Consider the following 25,808-nt stretch of genomic DNA (forward strand, 5'->3'; position numbering starts at 1 on the left):
TTGGTGTTAATTCTAGGAACAAGTAGGCCTAGTAGGTTTTGATCAGCCGAACGAAGACAAGCAAGAGGGGTGTAGGACATTATTATGAAACAAAACAGGTAGCACACCAACACATACTATCTTTTGGGTAATACAATGGCGTAGTCTTTTTCTGTGTGCTATTTCTAACGTATGTCGTGCCGTGTCGTTTGTTGAGCCAATGCTGTATATTCTGTGCGTTATTTTTAACGTATGTCGTGCCGTGTCGTTTTTTGAGCCAATGCTGTATACTGTGTATATTATGATATACAAAAATAAACACAGGGCAGCAAACAATATTTTTCTTGCATCAGAGCCTATGCTATATAGTGTGTATATGATAATATACAAAATATACATAGTTCATCACTAGTGCATGGAGGTACGCAGTATAGTAATTGAAATACCCTCGGATTACTTGTAAGCCTACGTTTCATCTTTGGACATAAACGAAAAGTCGATAACTATGTAGATTAATTACGATATAATTTTTATTGCATAATTTCCACAAAAAAGAATTGTAGGCATATATGTATTATACATTGTCAAACAAATAAAAAAAAATACAAACAGTACTTTAACATTGTCTTTTGCAATTTGATGTATTTGTTGTTATCGTTTTATTGTCTTAATTATTCCAAACAAGCGCCGTCGATTCCAACACAATTGCACAAAGCATTTCTTTGTGAAGTATTATCATCATCATTTCATTTGCTGTATCAGTAGATGCCTTTATTTCTTGAACTTGTAAGTGTACCCTTGCTGTATCAGTGGCTGTCTTTATTTCTTGTACCTGTAAGTGTACCGCATTTTATTTTACTCGGAACACTTGCCAGAACGCCTCAACTTGTGTTGAATTTTTAGAAATGTCATCTGAATAATATAAAGAAAAAAACCTGAAACCTTTGAAAAAGCATGCAGTAGCGGATCCAATATTTTGAAATAGGGGTCCAGGGCCTAAAATGACACATTTTAGGTGTCGAACTGAAATTACTGTTCTATCTTTAGAAATACAATTTACAAAATGTAAGGAGTGGGCTGAATCCTTTAGGAGTGGGCTGAATCCTTTCCAAAACAAGTGGAACACCAAGGCCTGATTTATTTTACTCGGAATACTTGCCTGAACGCCTCAACTTGTGTTGAATTTTTAGAAATGTCATCTGAATAATATAAAGAAAAAAACCTGAAACCTCTGAAAAAGCATGCAGTAGCGGATCCAATATTTTGAAATAGTGGGTCCAGGGCCTAAAATGACACATTTTAGGTGTCGACCTGAAATTACTGTTCTATCTTTAGAAATACAATTTACAAAATGTAAGGGGTGGGCTGAATTCTTTTCAAAATAAGGGGAACACCAAGGCCTGAAAATGCAAAATTTTAGAAATACAATTTACAAAATGTAAGGGGTGGGCTGAATCCTTTTCAAAACAAGGGGAACACCAAGGCCAGAAAATGGCAAATTTTAGGTGTCCTATCTTTAACATTACAATTAAAATACACCCGACCATCCCCACCTCGCTATGCCCATGACAGTTGGAGTAATTAATAATTCTTATAATTGCTCAATTAAACCTTGCTATACACAAGGTCAATAAATATATTATTTTTGTTATATAACTATAATTACATTACTTATACCTGCATAAAAGCAAACCTTGCTAAACACAAGGTCAATATATATAATATTTTTGTTATACAACTTGTAACATGTCCTGGATTTGACATTATATTACAGAGCATTTCAATTACTTATTTTTATTTCAAACTCTTGCTTTAAATTTGCTCACCTAAAAATCACCTTACTTTAATTTTACCGATTATGTATTTCTACAAATAATTCTTTTCAACATTGATCTTTTATAGTTTAGTTTTATAGTAGTCATTTTAGTTGAGTTTCATCTAGTTCTAGTATTTTTAAGTTCATTTTTAATAATTACTCATATAATAGTCCTTTTGTCAATTTAAAAAAATAAAAACATGAGCCTTTATTGTGGAATAAAGTTATATTTTCTAAATTGTATTCTCATTTACTTGACCAAAAATAAAGGAAATGTTCTTGTTTTTAAAATTAGATCTTTTTAAATTGTTATTTTAATTCTAATTGGATTCCTAAACGAATAGTTTGTATACTGTTCCTTAAATTGATCATAGTGTACGACTGAATATATCTATTAAAAACATCAACAGTTACATTATACTAAAAGATTACATGGAAGTAAAGATATCCAAGTGAATATAAAAATTGTAATCAAAATGTAATTTTAATGGCCTCATGGTAACTATAATATATTGGAATCACTCCAGCTTGTAATGAGTCTAGACCTTTGCTATAAACATGGTCAATCAACGTATTATTTTCAGTAGTAGAACTTGTAACATGTTGTTGATAACCATTCTGTGTCATTATATCATTCACTCTGGAAGGTTGTTTGAAAAGATTTTCATTAAAGTCACCCATTATGATACATTTTGTACTTACTTTATTTAACTGTTCTACTAATTTCGTCAAATTGTAACAAAATTGATTGATATCATAGCTCGGAGGTCTATATATAACTGACACAGCAACTGAAATTGGACATGTTATTAAAAATGAAATTAACTCTATATTGTTAATACCAATGTCTAACCTGCTTGAAAATTTGTTCTTGGTATAGACGGCAACGCCACCATGAGACATATTTTTTAGTTTCAATGTCAGATCATTTCTATTAGAGTATGAGTCATACCTTGCTTGGTGATACAATTTATACGGCTCTATATTTAAGTCAAAAAAATCATCATCCTTATTCAGCCATGTTTCAGTTAGACATATGATACTAGAATTCATAAACAAATCATTACATTGAAGATCAGCAAAATGATGTTTAAGTCCTTGAATGTTATGTAACATTATAGAAAATTTAGCTCCCGACTCATTAAGTGCTCTTTCACATTGTATGTATGAATTCATCTTGTTTAAATATTCCTTTATATTTGGATCACAATAAATCAACTTAGGATTAACATGTTCAATGGTAAGTCCAGATATTGAAGTAACACGACTGAGACCTACATATGCTTGTCCAGGCGCAAACGTTTTTTTAAGACAAACCAGAGCTTTATTCATTGTCATCCCTTGCACTTTATGAACTGTGCATGCATATGCTAATTTGAGTGGAAATTGCTTTCGACTGTATTTTTGTCCAATAGATTCTTGAAACATTTCAATTGCCTGAATGCCAATGTCATTGTTATCAAATTTCACTTTAATTGATATTGGTTTAGCGTTTCGACTAGGCTTAATTATTTCTTCAACATGCCCCATACATCCATTTGTCAAACCTTTCTTAACATCTACATTTTTAATCAACATCACTCTGGCATTATGTGCAATCCACAAATAATTTAGTAAATTAGTTCGACATGATTTCCGAGGTTTATTACAATGCTTGTCTTGTTTCTTGCTGTTGACAACAATGTCTTCTGCTTCAATGCATATAATATCTGTACAGGTTTTATGCAACATTTTCTCATTCCATTCATTAACCTGCTTATTACATGGGTATATATGAACAGCATCTTCACATTGTTCGCCTGTTTCACGTGATTTCAAAACAGATAAATCGTTATCAGACAAACAATCATTTCTTTCTTTTGTTCGTAATTTATTTAACAATACGGCAAATTCTTTATCTTCCTTCTGCCTCATGATTTCATCTAACTGTACTTTTGTAAAGTTATTTTTCCACAATGAGCTTTCTAAATTGTCTTTATATAAAGAAGTACCTTTAACAGGCGGTAACTGATAAAAATCACCAACTGCAATTATTGAAATTTTACCAAATGGACTATCATTACGTACTTGTTTTATTTGGCGTAGTCGTCCGTGAATATACCAAAGTAACTTTTGATTTACCATTGATATTTCATCTATAATTACAATCTGCAACTGACTCAACTGATTACGAAGTGCACTTATTTTTTCTTCTCCAAGTGGTTGATATGGAAGTGAAATATGAATGGGAATAGACAAAGCACTATGAATTGTATGACCTTTAATATTATATGCTGCAATTCCTGTAGGAGCTAGTTTCAATATTGACAAATCGTCCGGATTTTCCATAATTTTTCCAAGAATACGTGTTGCTTCGTTATAAATACAATTTACCAAATGACTTTTTCCCGTGCCAGCACCGCCAGTTATAAAAGTGTAAAATGATTCAGGTTGTTTGCCATTAACTTTATCTAAGCACCACTGCCTTGTCTTATAAAATATTTGTTTTTGTTGTTCATTTAAAGATCGAATCATTTTGTTTAGTTCTGGTCTTGAAATATTAGATGAATTACACTCTACTGTAGATGTTTCATTTTTTTTAAGGCCAAAATCTGGAACAAAAAATTCATTTTCTTCGTCGTCAACGTCTACATTTGGCTTTGGATTTTCTAACCTTTCTTTTTCACTTTCCGGACATAATAGGCCCCATGCATCTTCTTGTGGTCCAAATTTAGCTAAAGCCCCTTCTGCATGTTCAATATCATCAGCGCTTTTGTCAAACTTTTCCATATTTTTATTAACTATAACATTTACTTTTTGTAATTTACGTCCATACAATTTAACTGATCCTAGCTCATAAAATTCTTGATATGTTTGAAATTTCGGTGGTTTTAATTGTTCATCTTTTCGAAATGGCAGAAATAACTGCAACATACTCATAAAATACTTTTCAGATGCTGTATTCATTGGAAACCGAGGGTACCTTACAATAGCATTATCAGACCTTGTTCTTTTTTGGATGAATCCTAATTGTTTTTGTAATCGAAATACGTTCTTTCTTTGCGCTTTTCCTTTCATTTCTGATGTACTTAATATTCTATAATAAGAACAAAATGTTGCAAGGCACATTGTTTTAAATTCTAAATTATTTGGTCGAGCTTTATATTTGTCTAATTTATTTGGCAACCATGCACTTTGATGATCATCCATTTTGTTTTTAATTACACTTAGTGGTAAACTCATTCTAACAGGATTAGGTCCTACTGGGATAAATTCAACTTTTCTTGAACATTGTTTCAATCTCAATCCGCATACACGATAAACACTTTCTTGCGCAGACACTTCTCGGTTGTTCATGTACACATGACCAAGTTTGCTTAAGCTTTGTCTGGCATTTTCATTTCCTTCTTTTACTTCTGATGCTGCATGAGATAAAAGTAAGCTCATTTCACGTTCAGATTTTGACATATATCCTATAACATACGTAACACATGCATATACACTGGTAATATACTGAATATCCATATTAGCATTCCATGCTCTAAGTAAGGAAGGATTGTATTGATTTACCCACACATCTTGAGGGTTTCTCTTTAAAACAATTTGTTCTTTAGTAGTTATACAATTGTTTGCATCTTCATATGCACTCTGAGTAATATTTAAACTTTTAAAAAGTTCTTTCGTAGTTTGATACGTTTCTTCATTAATTAGAGCATCTTTTACTGAGGTTAATAATTCTTGCGCTTGTTTATTGGCATCACCATCATCATTATCATCACTGTTTTTATCCACAATTGTAGGTCTCATAACAAATGTTTTTTCAGAAGGCTGTCTAGGGAAATTAAATCTGCAATTTGTTCCCTTCTTCTTACACGATTTCGAATGTCTTTTACTGTGAATTTGCACACTGGTGACAATTTCATTAATTTCAGGATCTACAATTTGACATGGCACAGCACAAGAAATATACTTATCAATAAATTCAATAACTTTTTTATCTTCATCTTCATCAAAAACAGGAGCATTTTCAACCCATGCTAACATATGAACATGTGGACTTCCTCTCATTTGAAATTCTATTCTGTAAAAATAATCTGTAACTTTACCAATGGGTTGTGATTCAGACAAAATAACATTTTGTAAAAAAGTATGAAAACGGTTGTCGAACATTCTGGCAACAGTCACTGGATTTGATTTTAGCAAATTACATTTGTCTGCCCATTCCAAATCATCAATGTTTCTTTGGTCTCCTGTTTGACTTAACAATGTAGTCATTATTTCTTTCCAACGAAAATCAGCACTTGAGAATGAAAGAAAAAATGTTGGCTTTCCAATCTGTCTAACCATTGCTAATACATCTTTTTGTGTTGCTTGCCAATAAGGTGGAGTTCCACGTATTTGTTTTAAAAATTTATAACCTTTATCAGATTTCAATATCTCCTCAATTTTGTTTATATTTTTTAAATCAGATACAGTTACTTTACTAAAATCATCCTTTTTACTTGACCCTTTTCGCAACGCTATGGAAATACTCGATAAAATTTGTTGAAGTTCATATATAGATTGGGCATAAAATATGAATTCTGTATTTTGTGCAAACCTGTTATCTACATGCAATAATCTGTTGTGTAAATATCGTCCAAGTGTTATTTTAACATCTCTGGTGTCATGGAATGTTGGTTGACCTGTTGGAAATAGCACTGGAAATGACTTTGCTTCGTTGTTTTCATTACTTAATAATGCAATAGGGCTATTATTTTCACATGGTGCACAACAAATAATATCACGAAAATATTCATCAACCAAATTTTGTCGCCTGTCAACAGGTTGTAAACTTGTGTCAAACGCAACGCCACACAATCTATCTTCCGCTTCTTCTTCTTCTTCTTGTTCTTCTCTGTTATTTTCTATACATGTTTGTTGATTATCTACATTAGCTTTTGCAATTTGAATGTTTTCTTTAGATAAATAATTGTGCCATTTTTGATCAATAGCTACATCAAAATACCATTTGTTATGATCTTGTAAATATTCAAGAGCTTGAAAAACATTGGCTGTATTAACAAATTTGTATTTATAATAACCTTTGTAAGACAACTTTCGTTTCAATTTTACGGATATTAACTGATCATCAGCCTCTGGTCTAGGCAATATTTTTACAGTTTCAATAGTATTTGATGGTACACATACAACGGGTCCATGTATTCCATGTTGGCCACCTTTGGGTAAATTCATTAACTTCATAAATGGAATATTTAATCCAATCAAATGCTGCTCTAAATTATTTAAACTCTTTAACTCATGAGGAATTTCATGTAGTTCTAAATTATTTGAATTGGCTTCTGAAGGAACTTTTCCATTTAGCAATTTCTTGTGGCATGTGAAACAGATCCATAAATGGCCTCTTGGTGACTTGTTTAATTGACATGGTTTAATACATTTACTGTTGCAACTATGTACATATTTTTCATCTATACATGTTTTATTTTTGTACTTTGCTTTGGTGCATTTCATAACTTGTCTTTGAAATAACATTTTAAAGCATACACAACAAACATATTCAGGACCACGAGAAATTAATTCTCTGAAGTTTTCCAAAACAAACTCAAAATTACATTTATTGGCTTTCCTTATTTTACGATTTGTCATGTTTTTCTTCACAACATTTTTTCGGAACACTGATTCACTATGATATTTCTTTGTAAATCTTTGCTTACAACTTTGATGGAATTTTGAATTACTCCAATACTTTGCTTTCAATTTCTGTTTCAAGTTTTGTCTGAATGTTGTATTATTACGATACTTTGTTGCTAGTTTTTTACTGAGGTTTTGTCTGAATGTTAAATTATTACGATACTTTGTTGCTAGTTTTTTAATGAGGTTTTGTCTGAATGTTGAATTATTGCGATACTTTTCTGCTAGTTTTTGACTCAGGTTTTGCCTGAATTGTAAATTAGTCCAATACTTTTGTGCCATGTTTAGTTTATTCTTTTGTTTCAAGTTTTCTCTAAATATTAAATCATTGTGATATTTGTTTTTCCTTTTTTCTCTTAATTTTTGGCTAAATTTTTCATTTTTTTTATACTTTTCTACACTTTTGGCTTTTTTGGTTGTTTGGTAATTCAAATTCATTTTGTAATTTTGTCTCGCGTTACTTCGTATTTTCAAATTATAATTCGGTTTACATCTGTACGCTTTATCTTCTCTTTCTCGGTTTTTTTCTCTTTTATAACATTTATAATCGTCATTAACATATCTTATTCTGTGTGCCTCTTTACTTTTACGTTTCTTATCCTCTCTATATACAGAATCATTTTGATATTTATTTCGTTGTGCGTCCACTTTATTGAGTTTCTTTACTTTCTGTTGTTTCATTTCTACATTCTCTGTAGCTTCAATTAAACGTTTCATCCTCATTCGAATTTTGTGATTTTGTCTTTTATTTCTTTCAGATCTTGTTTTATTGTTTCTTAAAACCTTTACTTTCTCATCGGAACAAATTCGTCCAATGTGTTTACTTCGTTTTTGTTTGGGTCCTATAGCATCTCCAAGTACATCAAGTTCTTTTCGCTTTCGTGTATTTTCATTTATTGAAATACTAGTTTTGATAACATTGGGGTCTACATTTATTTCTGATGACATGTCCGCATCATCACTATCCTCAACTCTTATTGTTTCCTGAACATCATTTAAATCGACAGATTCCACCACATTGAAATGTACATTTCTGGTATACAATATATACATACCGTTGTCAGTTGTAACATAATTTATTCTTCCTGGTTTTTTTGCAGAAAACATTTGCCAAGTCAAAAGTTCATCATTGAACGAATAAATATCTGTGTTAAGCAAGTTTGCCATTGCACTTATTTCAGTATTAGAAGCCCATGTTCCATTAACCATTACTCTCTTTTTAATCACATATTCCTTAACTGTTCTATATTCATCACTTAATGTATTACTAAACAAGTCATTTGTTTCCAATAAATGATTACCAATTGCTTTTCTTAAAATTAAATGATTATCTTCAGTTCCAGAAATAATGTATGAAATTGCACGATAAAAACAATTACCATCACCTGTAATATTCTTAATTTGACAAGGGTGTCCAATATGTCTTGCTCGATTAATACCACAATTTATACTGGTATGTTCACAATTAATGCCAACTTTATGACACATGCTTTTTCTTTGTGCTTTTAAAAGTGGAAAAAATTTAAAATTTTTGTCAGGTCTTTCTCTATACTGAACATTAACAATTTCAATTTCGTCATCACTTTGACATTCATTACTTGTTAAAACATCCTCTTTTTCATTACTATACTTGTGGTCTTTCATTGTAGAATCAAAATTGTTGACAAATACTGTTTTGCTGCATTTAAACTGGGAAGATGTACCTGGTGCATCAACATCGTAATTTTCAGAGTTGTTTTGTTCACAATTATCATCTAACGTAACCGAAGACGAACATAAAACCATAGACTTGTTTTGCACATTTACACCAGTCAATTCAAACTCTGTTACATGTAAATTGCAATTCATTGATCTTGCTAGTCTTAAACAATGACTGTATACACCTTGCCAAGATGTACTGAAAATTAGAATGCTCTTTCCATGTTCACTAACACAACCTACACGATCTCTTGCATGTGGATCAAATATAAGAAAACCATTTACACGTTTAATAACAGCAAATGTACTTCTGTTAAAATTCATGAAACACGCATCATGCTGGTGTAATTCTTGTTCAACAGCTTGTTTTAATGACAGCCCTCCATATTCAGCCATAAATTCAACATTGCCATCTATTATGCCAAACACTGATTCTTCGGGAGATATTACAAATATGCTATCCAAAATATCCAACTCTTTCGGCAATTCAGATATCATCAAAAGATCCTCATCCATAGTGGAATCCTTTTGAATATAGTAGTACAACTCATTCCCAAGTGTCAATATTGTGTCAAGATCCTTTCTGTTAAATTTATTTCCATTTCCCTTTGTTGTATAAAGAATAGCTACAAGACTATTAGCAACACATTGTTTACCACGTGCATAGCCAAATCTAAAATCTCCTTGATTAAAACTACCCTGTGCTATAGTTACGTTGTTATCACTACTATTATACCTTATAAGTACATTTCTCGGTTGAATTTTCTTTCTTGTACTGGATGATCCCTCATCGATTATCAATACCTCTGAAAATGTATCATTTTGTGTTGAAATATCCACATCAATATTATATTGGTCAAATTTAGTTTCAGTTATAGTGTTGGACCTCATTTTCCCAGTGGATGCTTGTTTTGGTTCGTCATCAATTAACATTACTTCTTCAAATACTTCATTTTCCTTACAATCACAACCTGCTGCACATTCTTCATTTTTATGATCTGTAACATTACATCGAGTATCAAGTATACTACTAGTGTCATTCATTTTGGTAGTATTTGGTATTTTACTCACATCGTCAGCTGTTGTGTTACCGTTGTCTTTACATGTCATTATAAAATTATCATTTATTGTCATTTCGGAATTTTCAAAAACACCCATGTCCTTTGAAATAATATTTTCACCAATTCTCTCTGTTTTATGGTATTCATTCTTATGACGTTTCAAATTCAAATCCGCATTATCTTGTGATTTTTGGATATCTGGCTTCTTACCTTTAACAAAACGACCCTTACTGTTTCGTGACTGTTTCGAATTAGAACCACCGCCTGAAAGTTGTTGTATTTTCACTTCTTTATTTTTCAAAATATCACATTTCATACATACATTTGCACTTCCGTCGAAAATTGTTTGTGAACTGCGCACTACATTCGTTTCAACACGTTCATTGTATTCTCTGTAACCATTTGCATTTGATTTATTATTTCGTCTTTCATAGAAATCCTTTACACCTTTACCAATATATGTTACACCTGTTTCTATAAATATACCATTTATAACTCGGTTCCTCCTTTTCTTATTTCCTCTAATTCCCTTTGTTCTCTTTCTCCGATTAACAGTCTTTTTCCTTGATTTTACTCTTACCCATTCATTATCGAGCAAATCTACATTTTCTGTTTGTTGACATTTTATTTTGACATTATTCTTTGGCTCAAATAGATTTTCATTTTTCGATAATTCTTGGAAATTAGTGAAACACTCATCATGTTCTAAAATCATATACCTGTTAGAATGACAACGAATACCTATCTCACCCAACATATTATCAGCATAATTACTTTTTCCACACATTGAACAAATCCAAATGAATCTAGAATTACATTTGTTTTCAAAAATATCTCTTAAACATGTCGCATGAAAATGTTTACTGCAACAGTCACATATTACGTAATTGTCATCTCTTTTCACTTTAATACTACATACATCACATTTATCAAACTCTGAAACGAACGCTGTGTCATCAGATATTTTCAGATTATCATTAACTATTGCCTTAAATTCAGTTGTATCACAATCATCTGCATCACTTCCACCTTCATTTGTTTTAGTGCTTGTATTGTTGGCATTGGAACAACATTGATCAAGTAGTTCTAAAATATCGTCAATTACAGCTTTAAATTCACTTGTATCTATAATTTCACAATCAACATTATCAGTTGCGTCAACAAAATTGCACTCTATACTTATAATTTCTCTATTCACATCTTGACATAAATAACCTATCATTAAAATTAATAAAAACAAGATACCATTAACGATTGCTACTAATTGGGCATCCATTATACAAAATGTGTATAACATATTCTACAATTGAATTCTCTTCTGCAATTTTAATAAATGGAATAGTTATGTTCTACTTGATATTTGATTTGTCAAGTTGTTTTAATCGATTCAAAATTTTTAAAAATTTAATCAATATTACAATTAAGTTCTATTTGATATTGCAAATTATCAATCAAAACAAAATTTTAAGTAAAAATTTTTTCCTGATTTTACAAATTTCACCTTAATTTGTATATTAAGATATCTATATACAATTTTTATTTCTTCATTAAATTATTCTCTTTGGTTTACACTTCTATTTGCTTCTTAACAACACTATTGCTTTATTTGTTATGCCTATTGGATTTGAAAAAATATTTGACTGTTTCTACAAAATATTAGATTTCTTAGAAACTTAATCTTTTACAATATCTTTCAAAACACCTAAATAAAAATATCTGTCAATTATATTTTGTATTTGATGTTACAAATCGTTTGTTATTTTCAGCTTCTGTTGATATTTGTTGATACAAATCGTTTCTGTTGTTTTCAGCTTCTGTTGATATTTGATGTTACAAATCGTTTGTTATTTTCAGCTTCTGTTGATATTTGTTGATACAAATCGTTTCTGTTATTTTCAGCTTCTGCTGATATTTGTTTATACAAATCGTTTCTGTTGTTTTCAGCTTCTACTGATATTTGTTTGTACAAATAATAAATTTTATTTTAAACTTCTGTTTAAAATATTGCTTATGCAAAGTTTTCTATAAAACACCTAAGAAAAATTTTCGTATACACTTATATGATTATTACTTTACGGCTAACCCTCGTTGGCACTCTCTTATGAGAGCAGGACCTCTTATGAGGATCCAGATCTTTCTAAGACCTAGCGAGTTAAATAATACAATACAGTCAGATATCTGCAACGAAAGAAAAAGAAAAGTTACTCAAACTGAAGACATAGATATACTGAAAAATTGTATTTGACAAAACTAATGCATTTACAAGTATTAAAATGTACTTCAAACACATAATTTTCTTGTGGAACTGGTCTAGCAACCTAATTAAAACCACCACCAAATTCAGAATGATAGGACCATACATCTGACAAACATCATGCAAAAGTTAGTGGTTTAAGGTTCAGAGACCTACAGTATTTTAGACTGAGCTAACTAAAAATTTCAGGAAGCTAGACAGATAAATCGCACCTATTTGTATGTAACAAAATATAATATATCAAAGAAATATTTGTTTAACAAAATTGCTTTATTTCATATTCCATGTATTACGGTTAATCTTAATGTGTAAACTGTATAATTTAGAAAACATAACAGTTTCTTTCAATATTAATTAATGTTTTTCAACATACATGTTTTTTACAATATACAAATTTATCTCACAGAAATATATAATTACAACTTCTTCCAACCCTAATCATATACAGTCAAACTAAACAAAATTATAAAGCAAAATTATTTTCCTACAATAATATATACAATACTAACACTTACATAATTAATTTTGCTGACAAGTTAGGGGATTACTTTCGTTCCACAATTCTTCAATAACAAAACAACAATCTATAAAATACAAACATACACAAACTTTAAATCAATGATACACAAACTTTAAATCAATACAAATCCTGCACAACCTAACAACACATTAATTGGAATAACAAAACAATTAAAAAATGTTTATTTTTCAACGAAAATGACAACTGTACTAGATAATCCTCCAATAATATCTAAAGAATTAATGAATTTCCTAAAAATGAGAGACAAAATTGTGACTAAAACTATCACCTGATTAGGGCCTACATTTTCCCTATGTTTTAATTATGTCTAAACAAAACAATATTACAATCTCTTTTTCAAGTGAATGTCAATTTTCTGTAACAGAAGTGATTAATGAATTTGTAAATTGTATGACCCAAGGACAGGTGCGTCATTTGACTGATGTGCATTATACCTTTTGAATACCATAACCCACTTGTGCATAAAAAATATGACTTACCATTAATTAACCATGATACACCTATTTTGAAGCACTAAAATCATCTTGTTTATAATATAATGGGTGGTAAAATTACGGAAATTTACACACATTATTCATTTGATCTAGGTTTTTTGAAACACCACTGCTTCAAAAATTATTTGTACATGATACACACATAATGCACCTCTCCTAGGGGCCATATAGTGCATAATATAGAAGACACCACTTTACACTTCCTTTTTACTTACAGTATTTCAAAAGTTATTGCATTAAAAAACTAATCCTCGTCTGCTATTACTAACACAAATTTTAGTAACGCTGACAGGCAACAAACTGATGTCAAGCACTAACAAACACTTCAAATTGAAAAACCTATAAAAAAAAATGAAAAAAATTGTATACATTAAATAACTGATTGGAAATAACAATTGGTATCAAATCAAAAACAAATTTTAGATTTTTGAGTAAATAATTACTGACATAAGAAGAGCACATTTAAAGTACCATAACGGTAGCTGCAGTCATTTGTACCAAACCACTAAAAATAAAATATTTCTTTATCTTAAACATTTTAATTTTCATACTTCAGACCGGTGCTAAAAAACAACAAAGGCTAGCAAATACATATACTGTACATCATTAACAGACTAAACCTATTTTAATACACAATACATTTTACATCAACAACAGCATAAATGACAAATATCATGTTAAATAAACCATTTAGTATAACAAAACTAGGGGCCATATAGTGCATAACATAGAAGACACCACTTTACACTTCCTTTTTACTTACAGTATTTCAAAAGTTATTGCATTAAAAAACTAATCCTCGTCTGCTATTACTAACACAAATTTTAGTAACACTGACAGGCAACAAACTGATGTCAAGCACTAACAAACACTTCAAATTGAATAATCTAAAGAAAAAAAAAAAAAAAATTGTATACATTAGATAATTGATTGGTAATAACAATTGGTATCAAATCAAAAACAAATTTTAGAATTTTGAGTAAATAATTACTGACATAAGAAGAGAACATTTAAAGTACCATAATGGTAGCTGCAGTCATTTGTACCAAACCACTAAAAATAAAATATTTCTTTATCTTAAACATTTTAATTTTCATACTTCAGACCGGTGCTAAAAAACAACAAAGGCTAGCAAATACATATACATCATTAACAGACTAAACCTATTTTAATACACAAGACATTTTACATCAACAACAGCATAAATGACAAATATCATGTTAAATAAATAATTTAGTATAACACAACAAAACCCTAGGCCTAAATCAGCATCACTACCTAGTCTAGACCTAAAAATATTACTTAGAACATAAACCTACAGTACATGTAATATGATGATGAATTTGTCGATTTTCATTCTTAAAAGTTAACAAAAACTGCGAAAACCATGTACAGTATCAACAGTAACATTTTTGTTGCATTGACAATGACATTGACAAAATATATTACAATTTAACGTAATTTTCAATTTTCACCCAAAAATGCATTAAATATACGCATTTATATTGAGTTTTAGCCCTCTATTATTATGATTGCTCTTTTACCGCTCCATAGAAACAAGAACATGGCATATGCGAAATTCACAAACCAATATGCGAGAAACACGTCTGTAAATTCATCAATTTAAAGGATTTATTTGTTACTTTTTGTGTGTTCTTCTTCGTAAAAGTATTTTTGAGACCTAATTCTAAGGTGTAGTAATTACGATAAAATTTTGATTCAAAATAAATGACAGGTGCGAAACGGAACTAGCGCCATTATTATTCCCTTCTCAGTACGGCTGTCCTAGACCTACACTGTACAACCAAGTTACTACTACTAGCCTACCCTATAACTGTACTACTACTAAACCTAGACCTAGCTAGCTACTATAGCAGGACCAAAATGCTTAGCCTAGCTAGCTAGTTAGGGGCCAGAGGCCTACTACACCTAGCTAGCCTAACTATCCTAGCTATGCTAGAGAGGGTACCTGACAAGTTCCAGTACCCACACACCTGATACTGTGTTTACTTATGAAAATGTACAAAAAATACACCAATCAAATAATTTTGACCTATACCCTGTAGTATAGGCTAGGCCTATAGGCTAGGCTATTAGTAGGGTGCAGATCAAGTCGGCCCCAAACCGTCTCGGCCAAAGTCAAGTCGGCCTCAAGTCAACTCGGCCTCAAGTCAACTCGGCCTCACGTCAACTCGGCCAAAAACTAATCGGTCAACTCGGCCACAACAAAGTATGGAACGCAAAAAGTGCTTAATATTATTACGATTCTTACTATCCACGTTTTAAAAAAAATGAAGAAATAAAAAATATAATATCATATAAAAAAATGAACTCATTGCCGATATGAATAGAAGTACCCGCGTGTTACAAAAAACACGTGCAGGTACCGTATTTTAGGAAATCGAAGACGGAGGCCTACGTTCCACCATTTGGCCATAGAAAAAATGATCGTACATCGTTTTTGTGCATGATTTGCGTTTTAAAAAAAGGGGAATCCCCCGGTCAGCGAAAACACGTAGCAGTTGTAACTTGTAGATATCGAAAAAGCTGGCAAACGCACAAGGAGGCTCAGCTACGAAATTTTATTAAACGTAAATAAAGGAAAGTTGGTGAAATCATTCCTATTTTTTTTGCCAAATATATTATTGTCTAAATAATAATATTCATTAAAAGTCAGAATTATTCATAGTTAAAAAATTGTGAAGAAATATTATTTTATCAATCCCCTTTATTTGCACTTTTTGCGTTCCATACTTTAATGGGCCGAGTTGACCGATTATTCTTTGGCCGAGTTGACTTGCGGCCGAGTTGACTTGCGGCCGAGTTGACTTGCGGCCGAGTTGACTTGGGGCCGACTTGACTTGGGGCCGACTTGACTTTGGCCGAGACGGTTTAGGGCCGACTTGGATCGAAAACTATTAGTATAATAATTACTACTAGCCTACTACTACTAGACTAGAGGTCCTAAAGGCCTATCTAGGGTATATAGCCTACTGTATGTAGGGCAAAAAAAAATACTAATTCTTCCATAAACATCGCTTCTAAAGAGTAAAACCAGTAATTATGTGAGGTCAAGTTCAAAATCTATAAAATCTACACTAAAATTAATCAAAATATGTAAAATTAACCCAAAATTTGACTTTAATAATTAGTTCTTAACTCTTACTTCGTTGTTTACAAAAATGGCCGCTGCACATGGATGGTGCTGATATGAGGCCTTCAAATACGAATACTAAAGAACCAAAATGGTACCCTGTTTTAGAAGTCAGACAATAGGTGGCGCAATATATAAAAACATGTTATTATTATTAAAAATCAGATGTTATAAAGTTTTTTAGACATAAAGAAGAAAATGAATATATTAGTATATTTAAAAAAAATTGTTTTTTAATTGAAAAAATTAGAACCGCACCCTTACTGGCCTAGCTAAACCTATACTAGACAATACATTACTAGCTAGGCCTAGTACTAGTAGGCCTACTATATAATAGACTAGGCCTACTTAGTTAGTTATAGGCCTAGCTAGCTAGACTAGTGGCCTAGCTAGGGCCTAACCAATTAATACTAAACAGTATAATTATTGACTTAAATACACAACAGTTCACATTAAAACTTTGTTTGGCTCTTCTTACCTAGGCCCCCTAGGCCTATTCTTATCAGCCAATTATTATAGCTTAGGCCTAGCCTAGTAGGCCTAAACTAGGCCTAGTTCAATCAATTTAATTCCAATTTCTGAACACATTAAATTGATAACTTTGTTAAACGTGTACAAACAACTACACTAACAGTAACAATCTCCTGTTCTACAATTTGCATTTAAAACACTGTATCGGAAGTACACGGTTAAAAAGTAAAACTTGGCGAAACTATTTAATTATTATTTAGCAGAGTAATAATGGCTCTGTTTCACAGCATGGCCCCACAGTGCCCTCTCCAAACAACTAAAAAGTTAAAATTAATAAAAACTATAGAGGGCTCATGTCATCTCATATCACGTTTAAATGGTCTTTCACACCTGTTTCCGGCACCGTTCCGGTCCGGCGAATCGAACATCAATGTTTCGTTTTCACGCGGCTATGCGCCAATCGATATGCACGTAGCCGCGTGAAAACGAAACATTGACGGACGTTCGATTGGATTTTCCGGCGCCGGACCGCAACCGTGCCGGAACAGGTGTGAAAGACCCCTGCCTTAAAACCAACCTTCTAGCAAACGATTTGCGGAAGCGAAAGCAAGCGACAAGTTTTTTGCTTTCTAATTTATTGAGGGCGTGCTACTCCATAAATCACAATGGCGCCACCCATTACCTTTACTCTATCATACAATGCCTTAGCTTTCTAAAGTGTTACACGCTTTGGACACACAGGAGATTCTTGTTCTTTGATGGATTGGAGGTTTATTTTATCCACCATACCTCAGCTCACACATTTCCTATGTCCTCCGTCTTTAATTTGCCATGCACTTGTCGCCAAACATTAACATAAATACCCACAACAATTATATTTAATACAAGCCAAAGATCGTATCCCGCCACATAGTCGTCCTATACAATTTTTTGGGAAAGCCATATACTCACTCATGCCAATTACCGCCATGCTGTATATGTATCGAAATTCACTTAAATATTAGAAACTAAACTCCCCGCAGACAGTCTGCCACTTTCAAAACGAAGAAGGATAGACAACACCAAAAAAAAAATCCAATGGCAAAGCACAAAAACAATACTATAGTATTTTCGGACGGGAATTACAAATACTGAATAGTAAAGATAACCTTTAATTTTAAATAATATCAACAATGTTGCCAAATAGTTTGGCAGAACAGAATGTTAACATGGGTTGGAAATGATTGAAAATTCTGTGGGTTAAAATAACTTAAAAAATAAAACCACATCATATAACATCTTTATGATAACAAGGCCAACAGCCATTAAGTCGCGTGCTACAATGCATAGCGATACCGGACCGACAAACATACCGACAGACCGACAAACCGACAGACAGACCGACCGACCGACATAGTGAACTATACTGACCGAAATTACTGAACATGTTTAAAAATGTTGAAATGTTTAAAAGCATTTATATTTTTTTAGCCTGTCACTTTTGACGTACTCGTATAACGTAATTTCGAGTTGAAAAGTAAGTCAAGAAAACTGAAATCGGGCAAAAAGAGTGCGCAACAACATTTAACGCGCAGTGCGCGCGCAAAAATATGCGCTCTCATGGCAATTTTGTAAACGCTTAAAATTGCCTGAAACGTACTCTTATTTCATCGAAAATAAATTTTGAAAATTTTAAGCGCACGTACGCATGCGTTACATGCGCTACGCACGTAATTGTATTGCTATATGATGATTTATGCCCTGAAATTTATGAGTAACAAATTTTATTTAATTGTGATTCATGGTTGTGAAGATATGATTACAAACGTGATTTCGTTAAATCGTGCGTAGACCTCGTAACTTTTTATTGCGCACCGTGAAAACATAACCACATTGATTCCTGGCCATAAGGAATATACTGTGAAAAATTGACCTAGCTAGATTAAAGTGATATCAAGATAAGGTCAGAAAGCGATAAAACGCATAGTGATACCGGACCGACAGACAGACAGACAGACAGACAGACCGACAGACAGACAGACCGACCAACCGACCGACATAGTGGACTATAGAGTCGCTTCCACGCGACTAAAAAGAAACACAAATTTGTATACTTTTAACATGCGCCCTTCTGAGTGCTATGTATATTTTTTATATTAATAAGAGAATAATTGAGAAATATACCATATACGCAATTAAAAATAAATATAATAAAATAACAATTGAAAAAAAATCGACAGATGTTCGCTTCATATTATATAAAACAATTTCTGTTTTTTTTATGTTTCACTGCATATGATAACTAGAACCTATTTTCACTCTCATGAAGACACCTCGATGAAAAGTGTTAAAAAATAATAACTGAATATTATTGTCTTTATATCAAAGGCATATAAATATATAAATGTGTTAAATTATTATAATACATTATGGTTCCATACAACTACAATTGTCCAAGAATGATATATGATGTACTATCAAATTGGTTCCAACAAACCTAAAACGCAATATACTGTTTACAGTCAAATGTCTGGAATATGTCATCTGTCAACCATACACAACAACGAATCTCAAACTTTCCAATCCAAGGACATTTCCCACCAACATTATAACTCACTTTGCCTAGTAACCACATATATACCAACAGAACCATATCTACAAGCCCCAGCTTTACAGAAACAACACCACGCCCATCATGTTAAACCTACACTTTATGTGGTGTACTGTAATTGACAAAAAACAGACAAAAGCATGCACTAAAACCATTATTAAAATCATAACGACAAACTCTTTACTTGTTCGAATTTTCTAACGTACGACGTTATATAAGTACATTATACACATTGATGGTTTAATGGTTAAGACATCTGCATATCAAGCAGAATATTCCAGATTCAAGTCTCGGTTTTATTGCAACTCGACTTCATAATCTAAATTCATCTTAAAACACAATTGCGATATATGAACGGCATTATATACAAATGTATATTACAAAAAACAGCAATACAAGATACAAGATACAAGATACAAGATAACTTTATTGTCAAAATTGTTAACAGCTTTGAGATATGTTTTGTACCTGAGTAGAATAAATAATACGATGTGATAACTATATAAATAAATACAAATGATATAAGTGACTATCTTGAAAAGATTTTGTTAAATAAATTGCATGCTATGTACATTGGTGAAAATCTGAAACGGTTTGTGGATATTTTTTCCTGTCAGTTTAACCCTTCCTGATCTACTTATAATGACGTCTGAATGTAATGGGTGTGATGGGTCTTGCATAATTGTGTCAAATTTCTTAAGTATGAATATATTAAACATTTCATCTAAACATTTCACTTCTACACCGATAACTCTGCTGGCCTTGTTTACTAATCTCAATTAATTAATCAATTATTAATCCCAACTACTTATGACTTTCTACTATTTCAACAATTTCATTATCGATTTCAATATTTACATGATTAGTTTTATTTTTCCTTCTAAAATCGACAATAGCCTCTTTAGTTTTTTTGGCATTTAGTTCAAGAAAATTTTGTTTACACCAGACTACAAAATGTTCAACATATTCATTAAACAGGGATGTATTATTATTTGAAATTAAACCAACTAGGCAAGTATCATCTGCAAACTTAACATTGAATGATTTACCTGGGTCAATATCACTATAAAAATCGGAATATAATGAAAAAAGTAAGGGGGACAGAACGCATCCCTGTGGTGCACCTGTATTACAAGTTAACTGCTTAGATACGTTACCCCTAAACTTAACAATCTGTGTTCATTCATTTAAGAAATCAGAAATCCAGAGATTTAATAGTGGATTTATTCCTAACTTTAATAATTTATCTGTAAGTAAATGAGGCTGAATTGTATTGAACACTGCAGAAAAATCTAAAAATAATATTCTAGCATAGTTATTTGGATATTCAAGATGACCATACACCTTTTGCGTGAGCGTCATAACTGCGTCAACTATGCCCCTTTTTTCCCTATAAGCAAATTGGTTGCTATCAATCATACCCTTTGTCTCATTATTTAATATATTTTTTATAATTACGATCCAGACATATAGAGTTACCCAAGAATAATATACAAAAGATAAAACAAAAATATTCTGCTTAGATTTTAGAATGTTATGCAATAACAAACATTTCTTGTAAAATATATACATATCTCAATATCTTGGTTCAGAAACTTCAGCTATGCTACAGTAAACAATGTGTGGAGAAAATAGTAGAACTGAATATTTATAACACTATACATAGACACAATTCAACACTATTCTGATTTATGACATACATAATGCATATATATTAATACACGTGCATTAAAAAAATCTTAACTCACAACATTTAAATACACTATAACTTTCATCAAGGCTCCTTGCTAATCAAAAAATAATCTAAGTCAATTAAATTATATTTTCCAAACTCCATTATCTAATTTTCAAATAATAATCGAAGTCAATTCAATTATTTTTTACCAACTCCATTATCTAATTTTCAAACAAACAGCAAAATCTATATACAACCTAAAAAATAATTGCAATCAACGACATATAATTTACATAAAATTATTAAAGCATTATGACACATCGATACTAGATTACGTTCCATACAACTACAATTGTCCAAGAATGATATATGATGTACTATCAAATTGGTTCCAACAAACCTAAAACGCAAATATACTGTTTACAGTCAAATGTCTGGAAAATGTCATCTGTCAACCATACACTACAACGAATCTCAAACTTTCCAATCCAAGGACAATTCCCACCAACATTATAACTCACTTTGCCTAGTAACCACATATATACCAACAGAACCATATCTACAAGTCCCAGCTTTACAGAAACAACACCACGCCCATCATGTTAAACCTACACTTTATGTGGTGTACTGTAATTGACAAAAACAGACAAAAGCATGCACTAAAACCATTATTAAAATCATAACGGCAAACTCTTTACTTGTTCGGATTTTCTAACGTACGACGTTATATAACATTATACACATTGATTGTTTAATGGTTAGGACATCTGCATATCAAGCAAGTAGATTCCAGAATCAAATCGCGGTTTCGTTGCAACTCGACTTCATTATCTAAATTTCAAACACAAAGCAAAATCTAAAATCATCCTAAAAACACAATTGCGATATATGAACGGCATTATACAAATGAATAATACTATAGCAGCAACACAAGATTACGTGGCCCAAGAATGATATATGATGTACTATTAAATTGATTCCAAAGAAATCTAAAATACAATTGTTTACACTGTTACATTTATGATAATGTCATCTGCCCATCATACAAACCCACTTTGCCTGGTACGACACACTTTGTCCTTACATTTCAAACTTACATCAACTAAACAAAATTCACATCCCTCACCCCCACCTTCAGCACCAACAATAACACACTTTCAACATCCACAACTTCCAATTACAACCCGGGAACATATTATAAAAATATACACATCAATTTTTTCGACGGGCCAAACTATAATACATTTATAAAATATCTTATTGTAATTATTAACAACAGAAAATTCTATTTCCAACTAACTAAGGAATTTAGTACACCAAATAAACGAGATCCATGATATGTCAAGCCCACCAACGTATTATCCTAATAAATCAAAATATTAGAAGACCTTCAAGTTAAACAGAAGGTCTACAATCACGAATAAACATTCCCAATTCTTAAACTACTACACACTTTCATCAAATATATGAAGCAGCAAACATGTCTTCATCAGTAGCCAAATTTTATATTGTCGAAGCATTTAAAACGCGCAAGCAAACGTCGAAAGACCGGAGTTTTATTGTTGGTTCTATAATTAAAGAAAACGACCATAATGTTATATCGTGCTATATCAATAATATAAGCTCACCAGCAGCTATAACGCTATTGGCTACAGAAGCAAACACGAAGGTTTTTGTCACGCATACAGAAACAAAACCAAACATGGTTCGGCTTACAGAAAAATCAAAGGTATGTTAAAAGAAACTTTAAAATATTTTATAACTTACAACAAACTTTCAAATAAATAATATTTTTAATCCCACTATTATTAATATCATTTCTGTTTTATACTAGTACTACTGATGAAAATCATTACTAATTTACTTTAATTTATTCGGTATTATTAGGTTAGAGTTACTTAAAAAAAAACAGTCATTCCACACCAGTAACACAAAATCCAAATATATGTTATTAATACTATCCTTGACCTTCTTGTCATCACCTGGTTCAAAAAATATTAATTCTGTTTATTTTCGATAAAAAATAAAACCAATCATATTTCATACATATCTTAAATCTGCTTCAAAAAGTCTAGTTAAAAAAACCGAATATCTTATCTATGGCAAGCCTCAGCTGTCTGAAGTATTCAAAATATTATATTATATCATTTGTTATTATATTATATATTGCATTTTAATGAATTATACGTTTTGCATTATAATACTTGGTTTAAGCAGTATATTACATACAATTAATGTATCAGAATACATTATATTATATCTATTTCTAATATTATTATGTGAAGAATGTAACAAATTATTGACGTTTTTAATTATATTATTGGTTTTAGCATTATATTATGAACATTTACTATTATATTATTAATAAAATTCATTATATTATACAGTATATAATTGTATTATTAAACGCATTTACCTTACTTTATAACATAAAACATTATTATATTATACGTATTCGTTAGTTATATTATTATTTTGTTCATGTTCAAAACGACTGATTGAATACTTATACGTCACGACTTATTACACTTATTTAAACTCTTTCCCTCCCTCCCCCTGTTCACTAACAAGCAGCGGCAGAGTCTGAATTGTATGGCTATCAAGAATAACTAATTATCTTTATACTACGTTCTAATACTAGACTACGTAAATAGTTAAACAATGACTACTACTAATTCTACAATACAATAACATTACTACAATAACTACTACTGCTACTACAACTAGGCCTGGTACAGTACTACTAGGCCTAGTGTTAGCTAGGCTCTAGGGCGTATGATGTTAGTACTACTAGGCTAGGCCTAGTAGTAGTCGTAGCAGTAGTACTTATTGTAGTACTATTGTATTGTAGTATAAACAGTAGCTATTGTGACCTGTCAAGTAGTCCTTGGCCACCATTGCCTAACTAGCTACCCAATACTGCGTAGTAAAAGATAACATAGTTATTATTCGATGAGCCACACAATTCAGATTCTACCGCTGCTTGCTAGTGAATAGGCGGAGGGAGAGAAAGAGTGAAATAAACCGTGTATAAACGTATAATTATCAAATCATTCCCTTTGAACAGGAACAATAATATCATATAAATTAACAATATACGAATACGTATAATATAATAATGTTATATGTTATAAAGTAAGCTAGATGCGTTTAATATAATACAATTATATTATAATGTAATTGTAATGAATTTTATTAATAATATAATAATAAATGTTCATAATATAATGCTAAAACCAAATAATATAATGCAAAACGTCATAATTTGTTAAAATGTTCACATAATATATTAGAAATAGATATAATATAATGTATTTTGATGCAACAATTTGTATAATATGATGCTAAAACCAAGTATTATAATTATAATGCAAAAGTATAATTCATTAAATACAATATATAATAATATTAAAAAATGATAGAATAATATAATATTTCGAATACTTCAGACAGCTGAGGCTTCCCATATAATTCAGTACAATGGATACATATAATAAAAAGTGATATAATAATATAACATTTCGATTACTTCAAAACAGCTGAGGCTTGCCATATTATTATTATCCATTCAACAATAATATATGAGCGTTCTTTATAAGATATTACTCTATATGATCTTTCAGGTCTACACAAACACAGCTAACTTCGATGTGGACATGCAAGCGGTCAGCAGATTTGTTAATCCTGAAAAGGTGTCGATTTCAGAGGCCAGGGGAAGCCCCCAAAAAAGGAGGCTTTCAATAGAGGGACCAGTCCTAGAAGTAATTACGACAATTTGTAGACTATTTTATAACACAATTTCCGCCACAATTTGCAATCTATTTTATTGTTGAAAAAAAAAAAATTCTTATTCAATCTACAAATTGAACACAACCATACTGCGAATAAAAAAATATAATCAGTCATTTTATTACATTTAATATTTTTCCACCTATACACATTTTCCTTTTCAAGAAACCAAACGATGTATATAACTTTTCTATACATATTTATAGTTTACTTATACCACTCAAACGAACTATTGAACAATTAATATAAATGTATACATATACTTAGATAGGGTAGGCCTACACATAAATACAAGTTCATGCATGTGAATTGTGTTATTACAGTTATACATAAATATCTTTCATCGTCTTTAAAAATAATATGATATCAGTTTATTAATTAATAATGTTAATAACTTCTCATTACAATATACTTTTCCTTTAACTTTCCCAAACTCACAAACAAGACCCGCTTAAAAAAGAGTGCTCGTTTAAACGCTAGTTTCATTACTTCACGATTAAAAACTGAAATAGAAACAGTATATTATCAGTAAAGTATTCAACAGTAGTAACGCAGTAAAATAGAAAAAAATTATAAACAACTATTATTACGTAACAACGAAATTATTCGGGAT

The 25,808-nt window shown here is 31.2% G+C and overlaps 1 protein-coding gene across 1 annotated transcript; it reads right to left on the minus strand.

The window, feature by feature from the left end:
* Positions 1-2,104: 2,104 nt before the first annotated feature.
* On the minus strand, positions 2,105-11,503 carry LOC140051529 (uncharacterized). The gene is made up of 3 exons (XM_072096778.1): positions 7,968-11,503; positions 2,649-7,781; positions 2,105-2,186 (listed from the first exon to the last, which is right to left on the minus strand). Exons 1-3 carry the CDS (start codon positions 11,501-11,503, stop codon positions 2,105-2,107), a joined length of 8,751 nt encoding a protein of 2,916 aa, XP_071952879.1.
* Positions 11,504-25,808: the final 14,305 nt, after the last annotated feature.

Source organism: Antedon mediterranea, chromosome 1 (genome assembly GCF_964355755.1).
Source record: "Antedon mediterranea chromosome 1, ecAntMedi1.1, whole genome shotgun sequence".
NCBI lineage: Eukaryota > Metazoa > Echinodermata > Crinoidea > Comatulida > Antedonidae > Antedon > Antedon mediterranea.

Bases quoted from the DNA above. Each gene is read 5' to 3' on its own strand.
- LOC140051529 (XM_072096778.1), bottom strand. From the start codon at position 11,503: ATGGATGCCCAATTAGTAGCAATCGTTAATGGTATCTTGTTTTTATTA. The intron at 7,782-7,967 runs GTACAGATGTAA...TTTAATATTTAG, and splicing joins CGAGAAAGAGAAGATAAAGC to AGAAAACTTGAAACAAAAGA. The intron at 2,187-2,648 runs GTTAGACATTGG...TGTTTTTAATAG, and splicing joins AAGAACAAATTTTCAAGCAG to ATATATTCAGTCGTACACTA.